Genomic DNA, 23299 nt, shown 5'->3' on the forward strand with positions numbered 1-23299 from the left:
TAAAAATTGGTCGCCTGCAGCAGTCAACGCGTTTTTTTTAGTTTAACATCATCATAATGTAGCACAAAGCATGTATGGCTACGTTCACATTTGCGTTGTGCGCCGCAGCGTCGGCAACGCATGCACAACGCAGCGTTTTGTGACGCATGCGTCCACTTTTGCATGGTTTTGGGCGCAGAAAAAACTGCAACTTGCTGCGTCCTCTGCGCCCTGACGCATGCACCACAGTGACGCATGCGTCACAAAACGCAAGTGCAACGCATGTCCATGCGCCCCCATGTTAACTATAGGGGCGCATGACGCATGCGGCGACGCTGCGGCGCAGAACGCAAATGTGAACGTAGCCTAAAAGTGTATGGATGACAAAGTCAATCCAGAAAAAAAAATTCTCAATGCTTATTTGGAGTGTTATAAACCACTGAAATGCTGCAAAAAGCAAGAGATATTCTATGGATAACACTATAGTCTATTTTTTCACCCCCCCCCCCCCCCCAAAAAAAAAAAGAAAGGAATATGGTTAACTGCTGCTGCTATATATTTAGCAATGGACTGCAAAGCACTAGGCCCCTGTATTCAGCCGCCAATCACCATGCTCATGAAACTGTCCCTCACTAGGCTAAATGAAGAATGCATCTGGTAAAAACAACAAGGCACAAGATTCATCCTTACAATGACTTAATATGATGGTTCAACTTCAGCACCAGTAACAACACTAAAGGACTCCGATTCGTTATACTGTGCACACATAGGCCTGTACAATCACTCTCTTCCTCCAATAAAAACTGTCCCTGTGCTGTGCAATGGCGTCAATGTGCTGAGCATGGTGGCACCTGTTCTTTTATAACCCCTGATTATAATTATATAATACGGCCAGCCAATAATAGTAATGCCACTACTGAGATGGCTAAAGCATTACAGTGACTGGCAGGCAATCCCTGCATGTTTATTGGCTGTGTAACAGACACCAAACATGCAGAGTGGGGATTCAAACTTCAAATCCATGCAACGGCTAATGCGAACCGAGTATTTCCAAGCACCCAGATACTCAAGTGATATCAGTATCACCGAGCACGTTCCCTCATTCCTAGTAATGATCTTTTCTCATTTTATTACATGACTATCCGTTATGTTTTTGTACATTTTGTCAATGACATATGTAGTGTCTCCCAGTTTTGATGGTTAACAAAATACGATTTTCTAGTAATTTATTTTTCACACTTTACTGTATGTATGATAATGGTATCTCTCTCTGTGTGGGATTTGTGATGTTTAAAAGGGGATGTCCACTACTTGGGACAAACCCTTCGCACTGGAAAAGGAAAGATTGATCCAGCTTCTACTTTACAAGTCCAAGACATGTTTAAAATGATGAATTCTTTATTTTATCAAAGCTAAAATATAGTTGTATCAAAAAGTCTTTCTTTCTTTCTTGGTTGAAACATGTAGGAAAAATGTATTTAAGGATCATAGGGAAAAGACTAATAGAATACCAGATGCGTTTCGAAAGCAAGTGCGTTCTTAAACATGGTTCACGGTCTCCACTTTTGTCATGTCAAACAATAAGAATAACTCAGAGAGCAGCGGTGGCCCTAGCTTCCTGTTGATGTCCAATACATCCGAAGGCAGGAACAGTGAAGTCAGCACTGATTTTGTAACAACCTCACATGAGCCCCGTGAACAAGAGTGCTAAACCCACTGGAACAACAGTCACAGAAAGGGAGTATGAATATTTTTATTTGAAATAGGCCAAATATGAGGAATGCCAAGGGGTTTTCCTAGCAATGGACAACACCTTTTAAGAAATATATTTTTTTGGTTAAAACATTTCCAACATTCTGAATATGAAAAAGGCTTCACCCCCTTTGTGAATTTTCTGATGTTAAAGAGTTGATTTTAGTGTAAAACATTTCCTACATTATGAACATGAAAAAGGCTTCTCCCCTGTGTGGGTTCTCTGGTGTACAATGAGATCTGATTTATGGTTAAAATATTTCCCACAATCTGGACAGGAAAAAAGTTTCTCCCCTGAGTGTGTTCTCTGGTGCCTATCCAAATCTGATTTCTGATTAAAACATTTCATACATTCTGGACATGGAAAAGGATTCTCTCCTGTGTGAGTTATTTGGTGTCTAACAAGATTCCCTTTAAAGTTAAAACATTTCCCACATTCTGAACAGGAAAAAACTTCTCCCCTGTGTGGGTTCTCTGGTGCGTAACCAGAGCCGATTTCTGATTAAAACATTTCCCACATTCTGAACAGGAAAAAGGCTTCTCCTCAGAGTGGGTTCTCTGGTGCGCAACGAGAGACGATTTCTGATTAAAACATTTCCCACATTCTGAACAGGAAAAAGGCTTCTCCCCTGTGTGGGTTCTCTGGTGAGTAACAAGATCTGATTTCTGTGTAAAACATTTCTCACATTCTGAACATGAAAAAGGTTGATCCCCTGTGTGGGTTCTCTGGTGCGTAACCAGAGCAGATTTCTGATTAAAACATTTCCCACATTCTGAACAGGAAAAAGGCTTCTCCCCAGAGTGGGTTCTCTGGTGCGTAACCAGAGCCGATTTCTGATTAAAACATTTCCCACATTCTGAACAGGAAAAAGGCTTCTCCCCAGAGTGGGTTCTCTGGTGCGTAACCAGAGACGATTTCTGATTAAAACATTTCCCACATTCTGAACAGGAAAAAGGCTTCTCCCCTGTGTGGGTTCTCTGGTGCGTAACCAGATACAATTTCAGATGAAAACATTTCCCACATTCTGAACATGAAAAAGGCTTCTCCCCAGAGTGGGTTCTCTGGTGCGTAACCAGATGCGATTTCAGATGAAAACATTTCCCACATTCTGAACATGAAAAAGGCTTCTCCCCAGAGTGGGTTCTCTGGTGCGTAACCAGATGCGATTTCTGATTAAAACATTTCCCACATTCTGAACAGGAAAAAGGCTTCTCCCCTGTGTGGGTTCTCTGGTGCTTAACAAGATACTTTTTCAGATGAAAACATTTCCCACATTCTGAACATGAAAAAGGCTTCTCCCCAGAGTGGGTTCTCTGGTGCCTAACCAGAGATGATTTTTGATTAAAACATTTCCCACATTCTGAACAGGAAAAAGGCTTCTCCCCTGTGTGGGTTCTCTGGTGCTTAACAAGATACTTTTTCAGATGAAAACATTTCCCACCTTCTGAACATGAAAAAGGCTTCTCCCCAGAGTGGGTTCTCTGGTGCCTAACCAGAGATGATTTCTGATTAAAACATTTCCCACATTCTGAACAGGAAAAAGGCTTCTCCCCTGTGTGGGTTCTCTGGTGCTTAACAAGATACTTTTTCAGATGAAAACATTTCCCACATTCTGAACATGAAAAAGGCTTCTCCCCAGAGTGGGTTCTCTGGTGCCTAACCAGAGATGATTTCTGATTAAAACATTTCCCACATTCTGAACAGGAAAAAGGCTTCTCCCCTGTGTGGGTTCTCTGGTGCTTAACAAGATACTTTTTCAGATGAAAACATTTCCCACATTCTGAACATGAAAAAGGCTTCTCCCCAGAGTGGGTTCTCTGGTGCGTAACCAGAGATGATTTCTGATTAAAACATTTCCCACATTCTGAACAGGAAAAAGGCTTCTCCCCTGTGTGGGTTCTCTGGTGCTTAACAAGATACTTTTTCAGATGAAAACATTTCCCACATTCTGAACATGAAAAAGGCTTCTCCCCAGAGTGGGTTCTCTGGTGCGTAACCAAAGATGATTTCTGATTAAAACATTTCCCACATTCTGAACATGAAAAAGGCATCTCCCCTGTGTGACTTCTTTGGTGTCTAACAAGATGTGATTTGTGCATAAATAATTTAACACACTTGGAACAAGAAAATCTTTTCTCCACCCTGTGAGTTTTTGGATGTTTAAGGAAAGAATTTTCGATGAGAAAACTGTTTCCATATTCTGAATATGAAAATGGCTTCTTTGATTTAGGAGTATTTCCGTGTTTAATGCTTATTTTGTGACTCTGATTTTCCTTAGTTGTCGCTAATGAATCAGAAGACAGGACCTGTTTCAAAGGATCAGATGAGAGACCTTTGCAGTGAAGGGATGATGGTATATCTGGAGTAAAGGCATTCACTTCAATTGTATCCTGTGGGATCTCAAAATCGTCCGATTTAAAAATTGAAGGTGTCAGCAGTCCCTCTGACCTCTTGGTACAGTCATCTGCCAAGATATAAACCAATTATTATTTATGAATAAAATATCTTTGAATGTCATTTAACATTTCTACTTAAACTGTCTGTAAAAATGGCAAATTATGTAAAAATATTGAATTCTTCACCAAGACTGACAGCTCACAGTCTAATAGAAAATCTCATAGAATAAACCAGTGGAGCATAGTGTTCATCAGTTTGTTCATTCTGTCTCTCAAATATGGAATTAAAAGCCACAAAGAAAAGTTATGTTGACGAACATAATACCAATAAAAACTTCTATTCATCTCACAAAAAAAACCAAGTCCCCACTCAGGTCAACCATCTGTTAGCGAAAAAACAGTGGTTTCGACATTGTTAGTTGCTCAAAGGCTCTTGAAAAGTAAAATTGCTTCCATTATCCAACACACTCTCCCAAAGTCAAATATCCCTCTCTGAGCCTGAGCCTTTCGTTGTGCCCAAACCACATTTAGCATCCATGTATTTGGCATTACTATAGTGAGAAGAACCCACTTAAATTTATGGTGTGTGTGTCTCCTGGAGCACAATCTGGGCACTATGTGTTGGGTAATAAAATGGTATATTTGCATTTTTCTCCTAAAAAAAACAGGCACTACTCCGATAGATTATGTCACGGGGGTACTGAGTAGACTAAGGCTGGTTACCCGGGCCCCTGCGATATCCCTCAGACTAGGAAAAACCCTGTCTGTCCCTCTCCCAGAATTTACACTAATGGTGTGCTTGTCTGGGCCACCAGGCCTGACCCTGACTCCTGTTTCAGCCCTATGCTGAAACCTCCACCCGCCACCCAGGGATTAGACCACACACCAACCTCAACAGAAAGCACAGACAGGGAAAACTAAAAACGCACCACTCTGCAGACACACAGGAAAACACTATAACGTGCACAGGGCAAAACAAATATAGGAAGGAGAAATATGACAAAGGATAATACACCACCAGACACGATATTTCTACTCCAAGACCACCACTCCAGACCGGAATCACTAGGCATGAGGCACAAGCTATAAATCGGTGACGCCCAAAGTCCAGCAGAACTATTTAAAGGCAGTGGGCGAGACCCAGCCTCCAACCCGAGTACCAGCTAAATTAACCCCGGACAACCTAGATAAAATCTAGTAGGCGCCACTGAGCGTATAGTGGACGAATGCGGAATTACCGCTGTCTGTCGGACGCCCTAGTGTGAATAGCGTCCGACATGACAGATTAATTATCTGAGTTACAATTTCTAAAATGGAGTCATTTTATGGGGATTTCAACTGCTCTGGTTTTCTGAATTTTTTTCATATTAGGGCTTCTGCAGATGACGTGTCACATCTCTTTTCAGATCTGCTCCTAAGATGCCTGCTTTTGTCACCAGGTGTGTCCTTATCCACATGGCAGGCGGGGCTAGTTATGGAGTAAACGTTGAAACCAGAAGCTCTGGACAATGTAGCCTCAATTTAGCCTCTAAGATTAGGGTGCCTGGGGCAATTAGGGCAATCCAGTCTGGCAGTATGGGTGCATGTTCTGTCCAGCTCAAGTAATCTGCTCCCTGATTCCGCCAATTGGATAGCACCATATTCTACAAAAGCTCGAAGCATATTGAAGGAAGCTGCCAGATACAGCTTTGTTCTCCTCTGGTTCAGTTCTCTATGCTCACCTCCCGGCTTGTGTATTTGTTTCCTGTTGTGATCCTAGCCTGTTTGTTGACTACTATTGCGTCTTCGAATTTTGTATTTTCTCTGCCTTACAGGTTCTGACCGGGCTACCCAACTATTGTTCTTCCCATGTTACACCACCGAACAGTGGGCAACACTATGGCCCAAGCCTGGGGGGGGTCTCTATGTGTCTGCAAAACTATTCCAGTAAGATCTGGATTCAAATAGCTAAATGGCACTCCCTTCCTTCTCAACCCTGAAATGTGCCTAGATAGTAGTGTACAACCATGTATAGAGTAATTTTGGAATCAAGAGAAGTTATAAAATAATTTGTGAGGTCCATCTGTTTACTATTCCACTTTGTGAAAGTGGAAAAAAAGGGGCTTATATTTTGCGAAAAATTCGAAAATTATCACCAAATAAAGTGACATGTCAGATTTGAAAAATGGGCCCAGATTAGGAACACAAAGCTGGCTGCGGGAAATGGTTATCAGAGTATTTTGGACCCTAACTATTGTAGTAAAAAACTGACTATAGACAATAACACATCTAAAGAAATGATCAAATTCTTTATCAGTAAAGAATGAGTAACTAGTGGTGAAACTTCTCTGGAACAATTACAGAATGGAGCTTAGTGGTTCTTTGCAAACTAAACTATCGTAAGGATCAATATTTTCTGCCAGATGAGTTTCAAGAACAAATATTAGATAGTCAAAGAAAAGACTAGAGAAAATATTAGTGCCCCCATTTCAGGAGAGATTGTGCAGTAATGGAATTTATGACGGAGTGAATCCATGAAACCAGGTCTCGAGCCATGCCAACACATCTCCTGCAGGCGTGAGTAAATGTATATTACAGCCATCAGCCATGCACAGCTTAGAGATATATCATGGCACAGGTGTAATGTGTTTTATGTAGTTTATCGCAATCCTGTTTTAAAAGAAATTGAAGAGTCAGGATAAAGAGAAACTGTTATTGTACAGAAATTCACACTTGGCCTTCACTGCACCTTTACTGTTGTCAATCACAAAAGTGAAGTTGGGCCTGAAAGACTGGACCTGGTCTTGTAGGGACCATATGAGCACATTCACCAGCACAGAAGGTAGAGAAGGTGGATTCATCCAATAAGATATCAGGGATCTAGGAAGCCAACAGCATCATTACCCTCCGCTTTCTCTTACAAGCCCACTATAACATTTTTCTTCAAGTGATTTTTTTAACTTATCAGCACTAGAGTTGAGCAACTTACTTTTTTCTCAAAAGTCGGGTAGGGTGAAATTGGCCGATTATTGCAAAAAGTCGGGGGCTGACTGAAACACGAAACCCAATGCAAGTCAATGGGGAATCAAAGTCGGCAGTGAGTGGAGGACGGGAAAACACCTACAGTGCCCATTTTAATGCAAAAAAAATCAATTCTTATTACTGAAGCTTGTCAATCTTAATTTACTTTATAATAATAGTTAGGCATTGAAAACTTGGGGTCATTTGGCTAAAGATGTGGGGGGGTAGGGCTGGTTCAAGATTTTCGTGGGCCCAGGAAACACGGAATACGTCATGGCGGTGGAGCAAGGAGAGGTAAGTATTTCAACTCTGCAAGTGCTGTGATCCTGAGCAAGCAGGGGGGGCCCACTCGTTGGCACTGGCACAGGGCCCCCTCATAGTACGGCGGTGTGTTTGACGGCGGGTGGCGCCTCCCACTGGCAGAGACACTTTTGCGTACTATGAGGGGCCCTGTGCCAGTAACGTCGCCAACGAGTATGACCCCCAACCTGATGAAGGAACCTGCACTTTCATCTGCACCTTCCTCTTTGTCCCCGTGTAAGGTGGTATAGTATGCGGGAAGGGGAACCTGACTTTCAGCAGGGTCAGATTCTGGCTGTGTAGAGTGCAAGGGGAATGTAGTGGTCTGGGTCAATGTACCAGCAGACTCATATAGCAGTGGCTGGGCAATGGGCAGGATGAGGAGGAAACACAGATATAGGCCCAAATAATAAAGTAGGCTAAATGCAGTTCAAAATTGGTAACAGGACTAAACAGGCGGCAGTGCTTTGTTCAGTGGAGGAAAACTGTAATGAGTGGCAGACACAGTTAGTAGGCCCAAATGTCTGCCAAAAAATTGTTCATAAATAAACAGGTGGCATAGCTAGGTACAGGGGTGGGCTCCTCTGCTGAGTAGCAGACAGTGGTAGTAGGCGCAAAGTATTAACTGGTCTAAATGGAGGCCAGGGCCCCTGTATATTTTAACTATCATCCATCATTTCAACAAATTTGTATTGGCAGTGCCATTGAAGGATTTAACAGCACAGACTACACAGTGGTGGAGCAGGGAGAGGTAAGTATTGCAAGTGGTAGAGCACTGTTCGAGCTGGGGGGGGGGGGGGGAACACTCTCTCGTGGGCTGCGGTACTGGCACAGGGCCCCTCATATTACGACGGTGTGTCTGATGTTGGTTGTGCACTACCATTATGTCACAGCTTTTACGTCAATATATCAGAGGGATCAACTCGTTACTTAGCTTACAGGTATCCCCCCTATCTTTATTTCTCATTAAAACTTAACTCTTTATTAAACTTTAATAAAAACCTTAATAACTTCAATAATTAGCATCATACCAACACCCAAAGAAGAAAATAACCAGGTCTTTCTTTTATAAAGGCAGCTGGAGCAATTATCGTCAGCTTGTTAACTAGGCCAAGTGTTCTGATAATATTAACAAAATGCTGTATTACAAAACTGCCCTAGGTTACGTTGGTACCTATCTATCTATCAGCTGCCTTTATATAAGAAAGATCTAAAATACTGCACACATATCTCTCCTCTTTCTCACCTACCTATTCATCATCTACCTCACTCCCTGCCACTATAGGGCCCAACAGGGTGAGCAGGGAGAGCCGTCGAGGAGCGGGGGCGCCAGTGCGCAGGTTTAGGGTGCCAACCTCCGCTGGTAGGTAGGTTGAGGTAGGCCAGTATAGGGGTAGGCACTCCCCCTGGTTGTTTTCTTCTTTGGGTGTTGGTATGATGCTAATTATTGAAGTTATTATTGTGCACCACCGTCAAAGACACTTCATTGTACTATGAGGGACCCTGTGCCAGTGCCGAGAGTGGGCCCACCCACCTGTCCAGGCAAATGGCACTCGCACGGGTGCTTGCGCCAGGTGGTGACCACGTCCCTGTGGGGGGAGTCAGCCCATTTAGGGAGGTATAAAAATGGCCTATGGTGGTCATTCAGCAGCTGCAAATGGAAAAATTGGAGAAGTCAGTAAGAGGAGGCCAAAAGTAAGACATTTTTCAGGCAAGCTATGTGTCAGCAGGGGAAGGTGGGGCAAAATAATTTGAAATCCATGATTGGTTCATTTTAATGAAGGTTAGATAATCAACATTTTGGGTAGCCAGACGTGTCCTTTTTTCGGTCAGTATTGAACCAGCAGCACTGAAGACACTTTCTGATAGCACACTAGCAGCAGGGAAAGCAAGCTCCTGTAATGCATATTCTGCCAATTCAGGCCAGGTGTCTATTTTAGATGCCCAGTAATCAAAGAGGAATGACCTGTGAGGGAGAACATCGATAAGGGAGAACTTCGATAAGGGAGGAAAAGTAGTTTGTAACCATACTGGACAAATGCTGTCTCCTGTCACTTTGAATCGATGCAGCAGTACCTGTCATGTAGCGGTCGTTGCGAAATCACTCCACAACCTGGTCATAAAACCCCTCTGTCCAACGCCACTTCGGATTTGTGCACCTCTAACACCTCTGCCATGTTGCCCCCTACGGCTCGTGTGAGAACCATCACCGCCGCTGTGTGCTGGGAATGCCTGAACCAAACGGTCTACAAGAGTTGCTTGTTTTGTAGCCAATATTTGCTCAAGGTTCTCATGTGGCATGATATTTTGTAATTTTCCTTTATATCGTGGATCCAGGAGGCAGGCCAACCAGTAATCGTCATCGGTCATCATTTTGATAATGCGGGGGTCCCTCTTTAGGATACACAAGGCATACTCAGCCATGTGGGCCAATGTTCCAGGTGTCAATTCACTGCTTGTGCTGGGTTGAGGAACACTTCCTTACAAATCAACATCACTTGTGTCCCGCAAAAACCCTGTACCTGACCTTGCAACGCCACCAGTTTCTATTCCCCCCCGAGAAGCATCCTCCTCCCATAAATATTCATCCCCATCATCCTCCTCCTCTTCGCCCGCCACCTCGACCAGGAGAGTTCCCTGAGCAGACAATGGCTGACTGTCATCAAGGCTTGCCTCCTCCTCGGCTGCAGACGCCTGCTACTTAATGTGCGTCAAACTTTGCATCAGCAGATGCCATAGGCTACATTCACATTAGCGTTGTGCGGCGCAGCGTCGGGCGCAGCCGCGGCGACGCCTGCGTCCCTATATTTAACATGGAGGGCGCATGGACATGCGTTGTCTTGCGTTTTGTGACGCATGCGTCATTTTGGCGCAACTGTCAGGGCGCAGAGGACGCTGCATGATGCAGTTTTTTCCAGGGTGGATAAAAATCAATGTTTTAAAAAAAAAAAAAAAAAAAAATCGGATTTTTTTTATTTAAATCGGATTTTTTTTATTTAAATCGGATTTTTTTCAATAAACTGCTTTTTGAGGAAAATATTTTACCATCCAAAGGTTCTTCCATCATGAGATAAAGCAGAGTTGTTTAACTCAGTAGAATAAAGGCTGTATATGTGTAACATTCACAATGCCATGCTCTTCCAGAGGTTTCTGTAGGATTAGTGGGCAGTTTCTCTCCTATATTATCACAGACGCTCGCTTTACTTACGCAGTTCTCAAAACTGAATTTGACTCTGCAGAGGTCCCAGCCTCTTCTTCACGGCAAAAATGTTACAACATGAACAGAGTTGAGAAAAAGACCTTAATCCTATTGTTCTACAAACGTATGAATACAGAATCAACCCCTTCAGTGCCAAGTCCAAGAAGTTAGACAATATGTTTCTGATTGTTTGGAGTGGAATAGATCTGCACAACACAAGAAGAATGTGAATCTAAGTGTGAGGAGGAGGAAGGGCAAGCAGACAAGAAAATGAAAGTGAAACTGAGCACAATACTGCAGCATAGCCACAGACAGACAAGTTTGGATCTGTTTGTGTGTACGATCTGAGGTTTATTACATTCTTTCCTTATAATGGCAGCAGGCCGTAAAAGAGACCCAGTTTGGGAATATTTTAATGAAGCTCCTTCGCCTATCGGTAAGGCAGGCATGCGTGCAAAATGCAAACGATGCAACAAAGAGATGCAAGGTGGCGCGAATGAGGCAACATCATGAGAAGTGCGGTGATGAAGATGACCAAAGAAATACTTCTGAACAGGCAGGATCTTCAGGTTGGTAAACATTTTTATTGAATCCTATTTCTAAAGACTGAACTGTCATGTGTGAGAAAAATTATATTTCTTATTATTACTGCATGTTACTGTCATTTGGTACAGTTATGAAGAAAAACAAATATTCCTTTTGGGGCAGGGGCAGTGATGTGTTGTGTACAATAAGCAGAAATTGTATAAACAATAAAATAACAGCATTGACTTTTTTTGTTTAGGGGAATTCATGGATTCTGGAAACTATCCACCTCCAAGATCCCCATCATCCTGTTCTACAGTTTCAGAGTTATCCATCCAGGATAGTGCTTCATTAGCAGCAGCATCATCATCAGACACCCACAGCCACATATCACCATCACCCAAAAGGAATAAAAAACCTTTACCTCCTGGAACCACCATAGAAAGGTTTGTGATAAGAACTAGCAGATTAGAAAAAGAGTTAATTGATGAAAAAATTGCCCAGTTTATTTATGCAACGAACTCTTCTTTCCGTCTGACTGAGAACCCACATTTCATTAATATGGTTCAGTCACTGAGACCAGGATACAGTCCACCCAGCAGAGCTGATGTTGCAGGGAAACTGCTGGATCAAGTGTATGACAGAGAAATGGAGCAATGTGCAACAGCTCTGGAGGGTAAAATTGTTAACCTAAGTATTGATGGGTGGAGTAATGTCCACAATGATCCTATTGTACGTGCTTGTATAACAACAGAAGAAGGTAAAGTCTTCCTTGCACAAACAACTGATACGTCAGGAAATGCACACACAGCAGAATACTTACAAGAAGTGGCAGTAAAAGCTATAACGACATGTGAACAAAAATTCAAATGCCTAGTACGCAGTTTGGTCACTGACAATGCTGCAAACGTATCCAAGATGAGAAGAGATTTAGAAGAGCAGGGAGGGAATACAAAGCTGCTAATAACATATAGTTGCAGTGCTCATTTGCTGCACCTCTTAGCCAGAGACTTAAGTGTTCCAGAAATAAAGGCTAATGTTGTTGAAATTGCTAAATACTTCCGTAATAATCATTTTGCTGCAGCAGCTCTGAAAAAAATGGGTGGAACCAAGCTAACGCTCCCACAAGATGTTAGATGGAACTCTGTGGTGGACTGTTTTGAGCAGTATATCAAAAACTGGCCTATTCTGATGACACTTTGTGAAGAAAATCGAGATAAAATAGATGGCACTGTCACGGCCAAAATCCTCAACATTGGGCTTAAGAGAAATGTTGAACATATGCTGAGCTTCCTGAAACCCATCTCTCAAGCTTTAAACAAAATACAGAAAAATAGCTGTATTATTGCGGATGCTGTTGAAATTTGGAAGGAACTGAGTGAACACTTAAAGGGCCACTGTCACCCCCTCCAGCCATTATAAACTAAAAGAGCCACCTTGTGCAGCAGTAATGCTGCAGTCTAACAAGGTGGCTCTTTTACTTTTTGATTCTGTTATTCCCTCAATAAAGCATTTTAAAATTTGCCCTAACTACCTGTCTGCAGACCTGGAGGCGGTCCGAAGCCTCCTCTGTGAATCTCCCAACTGCCGTCACTCTTCTCTTCTGGGGATGTGGTCGCCGCCCCCTTCACGCTGTTTCTTCTTAAATCCGGTGCCTGCGCTGTGCGTGCCTGCCTGTGACAGGCGCAGTCTTCATTGTCCGTCATAGGTCAGATGCAGGGTGCCTGACTGCGCCTGTGCGGGCAGTGCGGCCACCCTGTTGCTGAATCCCCGCCCCGCACTGTGTTATTCATTATGCACAGTGCGGCGCTGGGGTTCCTGGGCATGCGCACTGCGCTGTTCAGACGCTCCCCCAGCTCAGACGCTCCCCCAGCTCCCCCGCCTTCCAGCGTTATTTGCGGCTGCTTCATTTCAAACGCTGGCAAGGAAACCTGTATATTACGGCAACGCTGGAAGGCGGGGGACCGTCTGAACAGCGCAGTGCGCATGCCCAGGAACCCCAGCCCCGCACTGTGCATAATGAATAACAGTGCGGGGATTCAGCAACAGGGTGGCCGCACTGCCCGCACAAGCGCAGTCAGGCACCCTGCATCTGACCTATGACGGACAATGAAGACTGCGCTTGTCACAGGCAGGCACGCACAGCGCAGGCGCCGGATTTAAGAAGAAACAGCGTGAAGGGGGCGGCGACCACATCCCCAGAAGAGAAGAGTGACGGCCGTTGGGAGTTTCACAGAGGAGGCTTTGGACCGCCTCCAGGTCTGCAGACAGGTATTAGGGCAAATTTTAAAACGCTTTAGTGAGGGAATAACGGAATCAAAAACTAAAAGAGCCACCTTGTTAGACTGCAGCATTACTGCTGCACAAGGTGGCTCTTTTAGTTTATAACGGCTGGAGGGGGTGACAGTGGCCCTTTAAAAACAGAACTACACATGGACAGAATTAAATTACAAGCAGTAAACAAATGAATGGGACAAGCACTGACTCCAGCTCATTTTTTGGCAAATATTGTCAATATCCAATATCAGGGTCAAAACCTAAGTGCTGAGGAAGAGGAGTTAGCTATGACATGGGTATCCAGCAATCATCCATCTTTAATGCCAACTATAATAAACTTCAGAGCTAAGGGGGAACCATTCAAGAAATATATGTTTGCTGAAGATATTTTAAGGAAGGTCACACCAGTAAACTGGTGGAAGTCACTTAAGCGCTTGGATTTAGAGACTGTTCAAGTAATGATCTCACTTTTAACAGCAGTAGCTTCTTCTGCAGGCGTTGAAAGAATATTCTCTTCCTTTGGACTCATTCATTCTAAATTGAGAAATCGGTTGGGACCCAATAAAGCAGGAAAGCTTGTTTTTCTTTTCCAGATTATGAATAGGAACAAAGAAGAAGATGATGATGAAGATGACGACAAGTGAGCTACAGAGGACAGCAGGGACAGTAGTATTTAAGTTTTTCATGTGTCGGCTGGGCTGACAGTCTAAGTTTCTTAAAATATATATATATATTTTGTTTAGCCAAATTAGTTAACAAACATGGATGTTTGTTTAAGCAAATAACTTATGCTGTAATGTTATTGTTTCAGTTGAATAAATCTATTTAAATTGTTATTAAGGTCAGGATTATTTTTCTCCTTCCTAAGTACAACAGAACAGTGGTGTCCAAATATGAATGATTAACCCATTAAACTGGGGAGAAAAAAGTAATATAAAAAGTGATTCTAAAAATCTTCATCTACTTGCATGTTAAAGTAGCAAGAACTAGTTTAGGTAGAAACTTTGATTTAAATCAAGCCTTACTGACTAGTGATTTAAATCGTGATTTAAATCGTGATTTATATCAGTTAGATTTAAATCAAATCCACCCTGGTTTTTTCTGTGCCAAAAATCATGCAAAAAATGAACGCATGCATCACAAAACGCTGCGTTGTGCATGCGTTGCGAGTTGCGTCGCCGACGCTGCACCGCACAACGCAAATGTGAACGTAGCCTTAGTGGGATGCTCATGCTTATGATGGCGTCGTCTGCACTTACCAGCCGTGTGCATTCCTCAAAACACTGAAGGACTTGACAGAGGTCTTGTAGCTTCGACCACTGCACACCAGACAACTCCATGTCTGCCATCCATGTACCTGCCCGTGTATGTGTATCCTCCCACAAATTACAGCACGCCTCTGTTCGCACAGCCTCTGAACCATGTGCAGTGTGGAGTTCCACCTTGTTGCAACGTCGATTATTAGGCTGTGCTGGGGAAGATTCAGCGATCACTGATGGTTCAGCATACGGCTGGAGTGTACGGGTGACCGGCGGATGTGCGAGCAAAGTCTTCGCACCTTCAGGAGAAGGGCTGGTAACTCCGGATAATTTTTGAGGAAGCACTGCACCACCAGGTTCAAGGTGTGAGCCAGGCAAGGTATGTGTTCCAGTTCTGAAAGGGCTATGGCAGCCATAAAATTCCTTCCGTTATCACTGACTACCTTGCCTGCCTCAAGATGTACACTGCCTAGCCATGACTGAGTTTGTTGCTGCAAGTACTTGGCCAGTACTTCCGCTGTGTGTCTTTTGTTGCCCAAACACTTCATTTGTAACACAGCCTGCTGATGCTTACCACTAGCTGTTCGATAATGGGACACCTTGTGTGCAACACTGGCAGCTGCGGATGGAGTGGTCGTGCGACTGCTATGTGGACGAGCTTTCGCTTCTGGAGGAGGAGGAAGAGGAGGAGGAGGAGGAGGAGGAGGAGGAGGGGCGGCGAACGCCTACAGCCAACTGTTTTCTAGACCGTGGGCTAGGCAGAACTGTCCCACTATGGCTGTCCCCTGTGGACCCTGCATCCACCACATTAACCCAGTGCGCCGTGATGGACACGTAAGATCCCTGGCCATGCATCTGTTGTAAGGTGCAGCTTTTCACTGACTGATTGCCTCAGTGCATGGACAATGCGGTCTTTGACATGCTGGTGGAGGGCTGGGATGGCTTTTCTCGCAAAGAAGTGCCGACTGGGTAGGTCATAGCGTGGTACTGCGTAGGCCATCAGGTCTTTGAAAGCTTCACTTACAACCAACCGGTAGGGCATCATCTCTAACGAGATTAGTCTAGCAATGTGGGCGTTCAAACCCTGTGTACGCGGATGAGAGGATGAGTACTTCCTTTTCTTAGCGAGATTCTCTTGTAGGGTGAGCCGGACTGGAGAGCTGCATATGGTGGAACTAGCGGTGGTGGTGGTGGACATGGTGGATTGAGAGAGGGTTGCTGATGGTATTCTTGATGTTGGCCTACATACAGTGTTTCCTACCAATAACCTTGTGATTCTCTGACTGCTTTGGCCTTGCGACGATACCTCCACATTTGCTGCTGGTGGTGTCCTAACTGGTGGGCTTACAGCGAGGGAAGCAATGTAGCGTTGCTGGCTACCTTCATTCTGAGCAGGTGCACCAACGGTACGGGACGTTTGGTAGTTAGTCCAGGCTTGCAAGTGCATGCTGGTTAAATGTCTAAGCATGCACGTTGTATTTAAATTTTGAAGATTATTCCCTCTGCTAAAGGTCTTTGAGCATTTCTTACAGATATCTTTGCACTGATCATTTGGATCTTGGTTAAAAAAATTGCCGCACTACACTCTTCCTACTATGGAATACCTTTTCAGGCATTGCACGCTGTGCTACTTTCACAGGATGGTCACGCTGTCCTAAAACTGTTTTTGTTTTTGACAAACGTTTTTGGCTTGATACGGGCCTGCCAGATGACAGCTGTTGCGATGTAGATGGCTGCTGCGGATCATCCTCCTCCGCTTCTGAGCTACTGCCAGCGGCACCCTCTTCCCCCAATGGATGCCAATCTGGGTCAACAACTGGGTCATCTATCACCTCTTCTTCAATGTCATGTGCACCTTCCTCTGTGTCACCGTGTAAGGTGCTATAGCGTTTTTTTCCTACTCCCAGATAAGGGAGCCTTCGAGGCCTTGTGTAGCCAGACGATGACTCAACACCTCCAGCCTTAGCTGCTATTGTGCTTTTCCCACTACCACCAGATGCACCTCCACCACCACCATCAGTACCAGCTGGCAATGACCGCCCACGGCCTCTTCCACCAGACTTCCTCATTTTTTGGAAAATCTAACCAAAATAACAACCATTATATCGTACTGTAAAACAAGGGAGAAGGTGTATATAAACTTGTTGAGAATTTGAATCTCACTTTTTTTCGGGGGAAACTGAACCAAAACTCAGGCAGTGTGTATAAAACAACACAATGTAAGTGGCAGAAAGTGGCTGGAAGATATATGAAAAAATACAATTACTGTAGTACAATTTCAATCTCCCTACAATGATCTCAGGACAAGTATGGCAGCAATAAAAAGGACTGCTGCACACAAAAGTGTGGACAAATAAACAATAGAACTGTGCAGAAAGAAGCATCAGGATTTTTGCTTTTAAAAAAGCAGTTGGTTTGCACAGCAGCGTGCAAACAGCAATGCAGCTATCAGGGAGCCTTACAAGGCAGCCTAATAAGCTACAGAGCTGATGCACAAAGATATAGCCTCCACTGTCCCTGCAAAAAAAAAAAGGTGTTGGACAGTGGAAATCGCTACAGCACAAGCAGTTCGGGGGTTAATCTTCCCTCCCTAACTATATCCCTTCTTCTGACAAAGCTGCAGCAATCTCTCCCTATGCTCAGATCGGCAGAAGTAAGATGGCGGTCGGCGTGCACACCCCTTTATAGCCCCTGTGACGCCGCAGAAAGCAAGCCAATCACTGTCATGCCCTTCTCTAAGATGGTGGGGACTGAGACCTATGTCATCACGCTGCCCACACTCTGCGTCCTCCTTCATTGGCTGAAAAATGGCGCTGAAAGCGTCATACGAAACGCGACTTTTGCATGCAGATCGCCGACCTCATGGCCGATCCCACACTAGGATCGGGTTTCATGAAACCCGACTTTGCCGAAAGTCGGCGATTTTTGAGTTTGTCAGATCCGTTTCGCTCAACCCTAATCAGCACATTCTACGTATGAGGTTATTTGTCTTTGTAGTTTACAGATCTGGGCAGGTAACGGTCAGAATTTCCTAATTTCAGGGGGTATGTGGATCCCCCAGGCTATAGGTACTACAAAAAATGGCTTTTAATGCCCAAAGTCATTTGAAAAGTTTTGGATTGAAGAGAAAGTTGTGGTCTAGAGACAAAATGGTGATCATACGATTGTGATTTGGCCGGACTACACCACCGATAAAGCAGCCACAGCCGGGGACTGAGAAGAATCTGTGACTTCTCTGCATTTAGTGGTTTCTACTCACCTGGGTAGTCATATGTAGGAATCTCCTCTTTACACCGCTCATTACCCCTCACATATGTCTCTGTAGTATTAATATGGGTCAGATCTTCACCCTGAAACAAATATTGTAAAAGTCACAGACAGATGGAGAAGTCACATCTATGATCAGCTCTAATCCTGCCATCTCCACCGTTCTCATTATACAACATATAATAGGCAGGAAGGAGGGACAGGGAGTCTCCATGTGGGTAGTATCCAGCTGGAATCTAAGCGAGTTTGTTAGCATGTGTCTGGTGGGTGCCAAACCTGCTGGTGCATACAGCAAACGAAGGAAAAGATATGTTTACGGCACATCGACCAGTTAGAATGAAAGAAGTTTATTTGGACATGATTAAAAAAAAACAATAAAAACAACCTGATGTGTTTGTGGCGTAAAGGTGCTCCCTTAGTCAGGTTGTTTTATTGTTTTATTTTTAATCATGTCCAAATAAACTTCTTTAATTTTAACTGGTCAGTCCTTTCCTTTTCCAAAACATATAATACTGGAGGATAAAACAAGACTGAGCACAAGACCTTCACAGCCGTTGTCTACACATCATAGGGGAGATCTCATGACACCTTCTCTCCATCTACCTGATGATCCTGAGGAACATTGGGATCTTGTTCTTTACAGTCCTGTGGAAGAAGAGGACGGGGACATCTCTCTGTCATTGTCCTCTTTTTGGATAGATCTGGAAGAAGCACATACAGGGACTGAATTCATTCTTTACATACAGATAATTATAGGCCGTGTGTATTTAGTCCTGTCTATTACCTGGTGATGTGAGGGGCTGGGGAACCTCCATCATGACGTCATTGTACTGATCTTTGTGTCCTTCTAAATACTCCCACTCCTCCATGGAGAAATAGATGGCGACATCCTGACACCTTATAGGAACCTGAGACATACAATAATACCGTCATCCCCCTTATCTCTTCATAGTGTTACTGTATAATGTCCCAACATTCCCAGCAGTGTCACCTCTCCAGTCAGCAGCTCAACCATCTTGTAGGCGAGTTCTAGGATCTTCTGGTCATTAATTTCCCCATGTATCAGGGGGTGAGGTGGAGGCCCCGTGATTGGGCTCAGGGGTCTTCCCAATCCCTCAGACACAGGGTCCTGACAGCGCTCACTAGAGGTCTTCTTCACTACTGTGTAATCCTGGTTATGGAGAGACACATTAATAAATCTCACTACAGACATTTCCAGAGTCCTCACCTCTCCAGTTCTGTCCATCTGTTATTCCCATAGATAAGAATGATGTAATGTGACGTCATCAGAATCTCTCACCTCTCCAGTAAGCCGGAAGAGGATCTCTAGGGTGAGGTGTAATATCCTCTCCGCCATCTTGTCTCTGTCCATATCCATCTGTGATGGGTAAATCAGGAAATTCTCTTATATAGAAGATCTTCACTGAGAGGATCCGATATTGTAGAGATCTGAATGAGAAGAAGATAAGCCGATGTAACATCATAAAAATCCTGTGTAATAATACAATTACTGGAGATTAGAAGGACAAACATATCAGGAGATAGAACGAGATGTTGTATTCTCTAGTCTTGTATGGACTAGAACATAAGTTGAATTGCTGACTAAGACATCTCCTCCATGCCCCAATCTCTGGCTATGTTACTCACTGCTTTGGCAACTGATTGGCTGTAGGAATCACAAGATTATTAGGATTGACCAGAAAATACGGAGATTGTCGGGGACCCAAACACCAATGGTATTGTTATTATTTTACAACATTCAGCTTTTTTCCTGACATCTAATAAAACCTATATATTTTAGGCCACAGACAACAAGCGGTTTCTCCCTCGGAGTCGGCAGCTGAATACGTTCCTCATAGACTCATCTTCCATAACGCTAATTCTCGCCTCATTTACCGACCCTGGAATCGGCATTAGTAATACTGCAGGAGATATTCATTACACGTGACATGAGAAATAACTACTTCATGATGAGGACGACATCTCCATCTCCTACTGCGGCTCTAGGAACAGATCTGTCCAGAGTCGGTCACTGACTCCATCCCCACCGGCCTCTATATGAAGGTTTCCTGACAATACTGTGTGGAGGCCCCGTACTATGAGAGTAATACAGGTTTCCTTGGTTCCCGTCTTTCATAGTCGTTTGTATCTATCAGCGAAAAGGAACAAAACCATTGTGATTCTTATAAGGAGACAACACAAAACCCCCTAAATATAACATTTTATAACAACCCCACAATCTGTGACTCTTCAAGGTAACTCGCTCTCTCACCATTGGATTAGAGCTGATAAAATGAAGCTAAGGGCCCCTTTCCACTTGCGAGGGAAAAAAACGGTCCGATTAACGGACCGAAAAAAACGGAGGAAAATCATGCGATTATCATGCAAGTGTCATGCGATTTTTTATCGCAACATCCGTATGACATCCGTATTGCTGTCCTATTTTTACGCACCGGTGTCCTTTGAAAAGCAGGTAATTCAGTGCTGTGTACAGTAATATCACACTGACAGGTTAGAATAGAATAGATATATACACATAGAATGTGTATATATACATATATATACAGTATGTCAGTGAGACACCTATATATGTATATTTAATGCAGCGCTAGATAGCATAAAAGCCGCTAATTCAATTGCCGGCTTTTGCTCGCTTTCACAAACCCGACAGGATATGAGACATGGTTTACATACAGTAAACCATCTCATATCCCTTCTTTTATTACATATTCCTCTTCACTAATGTAAGAAGTGTCTGTGCGTCAAATTTGGGGGCTCTAGCTATTAAATTAAAGAGTTAAATGGCGGAAAATATTGGCGTGGGCTCCCGCGTAATTTTCTCTGCCAGAGTGGTAAAGCCAGTGACTGAGGGCAGATATTAATAGCCAGGAGAGGGTCCATGGTTATTGGCCCCCCCTGGCTACAAACATCTGCCCCCAGCCACCCCAGAAAAGGGACATCTGGAAGATGCGCCTATTCTGGCACTTGGCCACTCTCTTCCCACTCCCGTGTAGCGGTGGGATATGGGGTAATGAAGGGTTAAGGTCACCTTGCTATTGTAAGGTGACATTAAGCCAGATTAATAATGGAAGGGATACTTTACTGTATGTAAACCAGGTCTCATATCCTGTCGGGTTTGTGAAAGAGAGCAAAAGCCGGCAATTGAATTAGCGGCTTTTATGCTATCTAGCGCTGCATTAAATATAAATATACATATATAGGTGTCTCACTGACATATATATATATGTATATATACCTATTCTATGTGTATATATCTACTCTATTCTAACCTGTCAGTGTGATTTTACTGTACACCGCGCTGAATTGCCGGCTTTTCAAAGGACACCGGTACATAAAAATCGGACAGAACTCGCATAGTGCGAGTGCTGTGCGATTTTTTTCTCAGCCGACCCAGATTTTTCTCAGTCCGATTTCGGCTGAGAAAAAAATCGCAAATGAAAAGACACCTATTAAATAACATTGGTCCGAGTGCAATCCGATTTTTTATCGGATTGCACTCGTCTGTTTTCCTCGCAAGTGGAAAGGGGCCCTAAATTGACTAAACAGACTTTCAGTCACCTCCATAAAGGGGCACTTTTCTGTGTTTGTCAGAACTGTATGAGGATTATTAGAGGTGATAGTTTCCCCCAATTAGAAGGGACACCTGTGGGTATTGGGGTCTTTACCTGCTACAGTCCTGGTGTAGAACCTCCACCCACAGAGCCGCACTCCACATAGAGAATAATGGAGCCTCCAGCACCGACCTCCACCCGCAGAGCCGCACTCCACAAAGAGAATATTGGAGCCTCCAGCACCGACCTCCACCCGCAGAACCGCACTCCACATAGAGAATAATGGATCCTCCAGCACCGACCTCCACCCGCAGAGCCGCACTCTACATAGAGAATAATGGAGCCTCCAGCACCGACCTCCACCCGCAGAGCCGCACTCCACATAGAGAATAATGGAGCCTCCAGCACCGACCTCCACCTACAGAGCCGCACTCCACATAGAGAATAATGGAGCCTCCAGCACCGACCTCCACCCGCAGAGCCGCACTCTACATAGAGAATAATGGAGCCTCCAGCACCGACCTCCACCCGCAGAGCCGCACTCCACATAGAGAATAATGGAGCCTCCAGCACCGACCTCCACCCGCAGAGCCGCACTCCACATAGAGAATAATGGGGCCTCCAGCACCGACCTCCACCCGCAGAGCCGCACTCCACATAGAGAATAATGGAGCCTCCAGCACCAACCTCAACTCCCACAGAGCCGCACTCCACATAGAGAATAATGGAGCCTCCAGCACCGACCTCCACCCGCAGAGCCGCACTCCACATAGAGAATAATGGAGCCTCCAGCACCGACCTCCACCTGCGGAGCCGCACTCCACATAGAGAATAATGGGGCCTCCAGCACCGACCTCCACCCGCAGAGCCGCACTCCACAGAGAATAATGGAGCCTCCAGCACTGACCTCCACCCGCAGAGCCGCACTCCACATAGAGAATAATGGGGCCTCCAGCACCGACCTCCACCCGCAGAGCCACACTCCACATAGAGAATAATGGAGCCTCCAGCACCGACCTCCACCCGCAGAGCCGCACTCCACATAGAGAATAATGGAGCCTCCAGCACCGACCTCCACCCGCAGAGCCGCACTCCACATAGAGAATAATGGAGCCTCCAGCACCGACCTCCACCCGCAGAGCCGCACTCCACATAGAGAATAATGGAGCCTCCAGCACCGACCTCCACCCGCAGAGCCGCACTCCACATAGAGAATAATGGGGCCTCCAGCACCGACCTCCACCCGCAGAACCGCACTCCACATAGAGAATAATGGAGCCTCCAGCACCGACCTCCACCCGAGGAGCCATACTACACAAAGCAAAGAGTTTGTATGTTCTCTCCGTGTTTGCATGGGTTTCCTCCCACATTCCAAAGACATACTGATAGGAAATTTAGATTGTGAGCCCCAACTGGGACACTGATGATAATGTGTGCAAACTGTAAAGCGCTGCGGAATATGTTAGCGCTATATAAAAATAAAGATTATTATTATAATGGAGCCTCCAGCACTTACCTCCACCCGCAGAGCCGCACACCAGGTATATGGCTATTCTGTGCGCACAGGACCTGTGATGAGGTCACAGGAGGGGAGGAGTCAGGGGTCACATGATCAGGGGCCTCAGTGTATGCAGGACTCTGCTGTGCTGGTTGTCATGGTGCTGGATGAGGGGAAGTTTCTGTGTGGGGTCAGGAGGGGTTTACAGTGTGGATGTAGCAGAGCCGTGTGTGTACGAGGTGTACGGAGCGGAGCCGTGTGTGTACGAGGTGTA

General features: G+C 44.6%; 2 protein-coding genes across 3 annotated transcripts in view; one reads left to right on the forward strand and one right to left on the reverse strand.

Annotated features, from left to right (window-relative positions):
- LOC143766498 (uncharacterized) overlaps window positions 1-23299 on the forward strand; it is an 831863-nt gene that overhangs the window by 540468 nt on the left and 268096 nt on the right. The window lies entirely within an intron of this gene.
- LOC143766483 (uncharacterized) lies at window positions 1363-23126 on the reverse strand. Of its 2 annotated transcripts, XM_077254197.1 has the most exons (8): window positions 23044-23126; window positions 19256-19404; window positions 18947-19126; window positions 18740-18863; window positions 18559-18656; window positions 17948-18038; window positions 2334-4196; window positions 1363-2252 (listed from the first exon to the last, which is right to left on the reverse strand). In XM_077254197.1, coding segments are annotated over exons 2-8 (2436 nt in total). In that variant the 5' UTR covers window positions 19334-19404; window positions 23044-23126; the 3' UTR covers window positions 1363-2250. The 2 variants fall into 2 exon arrangements, with proteins under 2 accessions (XP_077110312.1, XP_077110311.1); XM_077254196.1 differs by having other exon boundaries at window positions 1363-4196; window positions 23044-23077.

This window comes from Ranitomeya variabilis, chromosome 4, assembly GCF_051348905.1.
Source record: "Ranitomeya variabilis isolate aRanVar5 chromosome 4, aRanVar5.hap1, whole genome shotgun sequence".
Lineage (NCBI taxonomy): Eukaryota > Metazoa > Chordata > Amphibia > Anura > Dendrobatidae > Ranitomeya > Ranitomeya variabilis.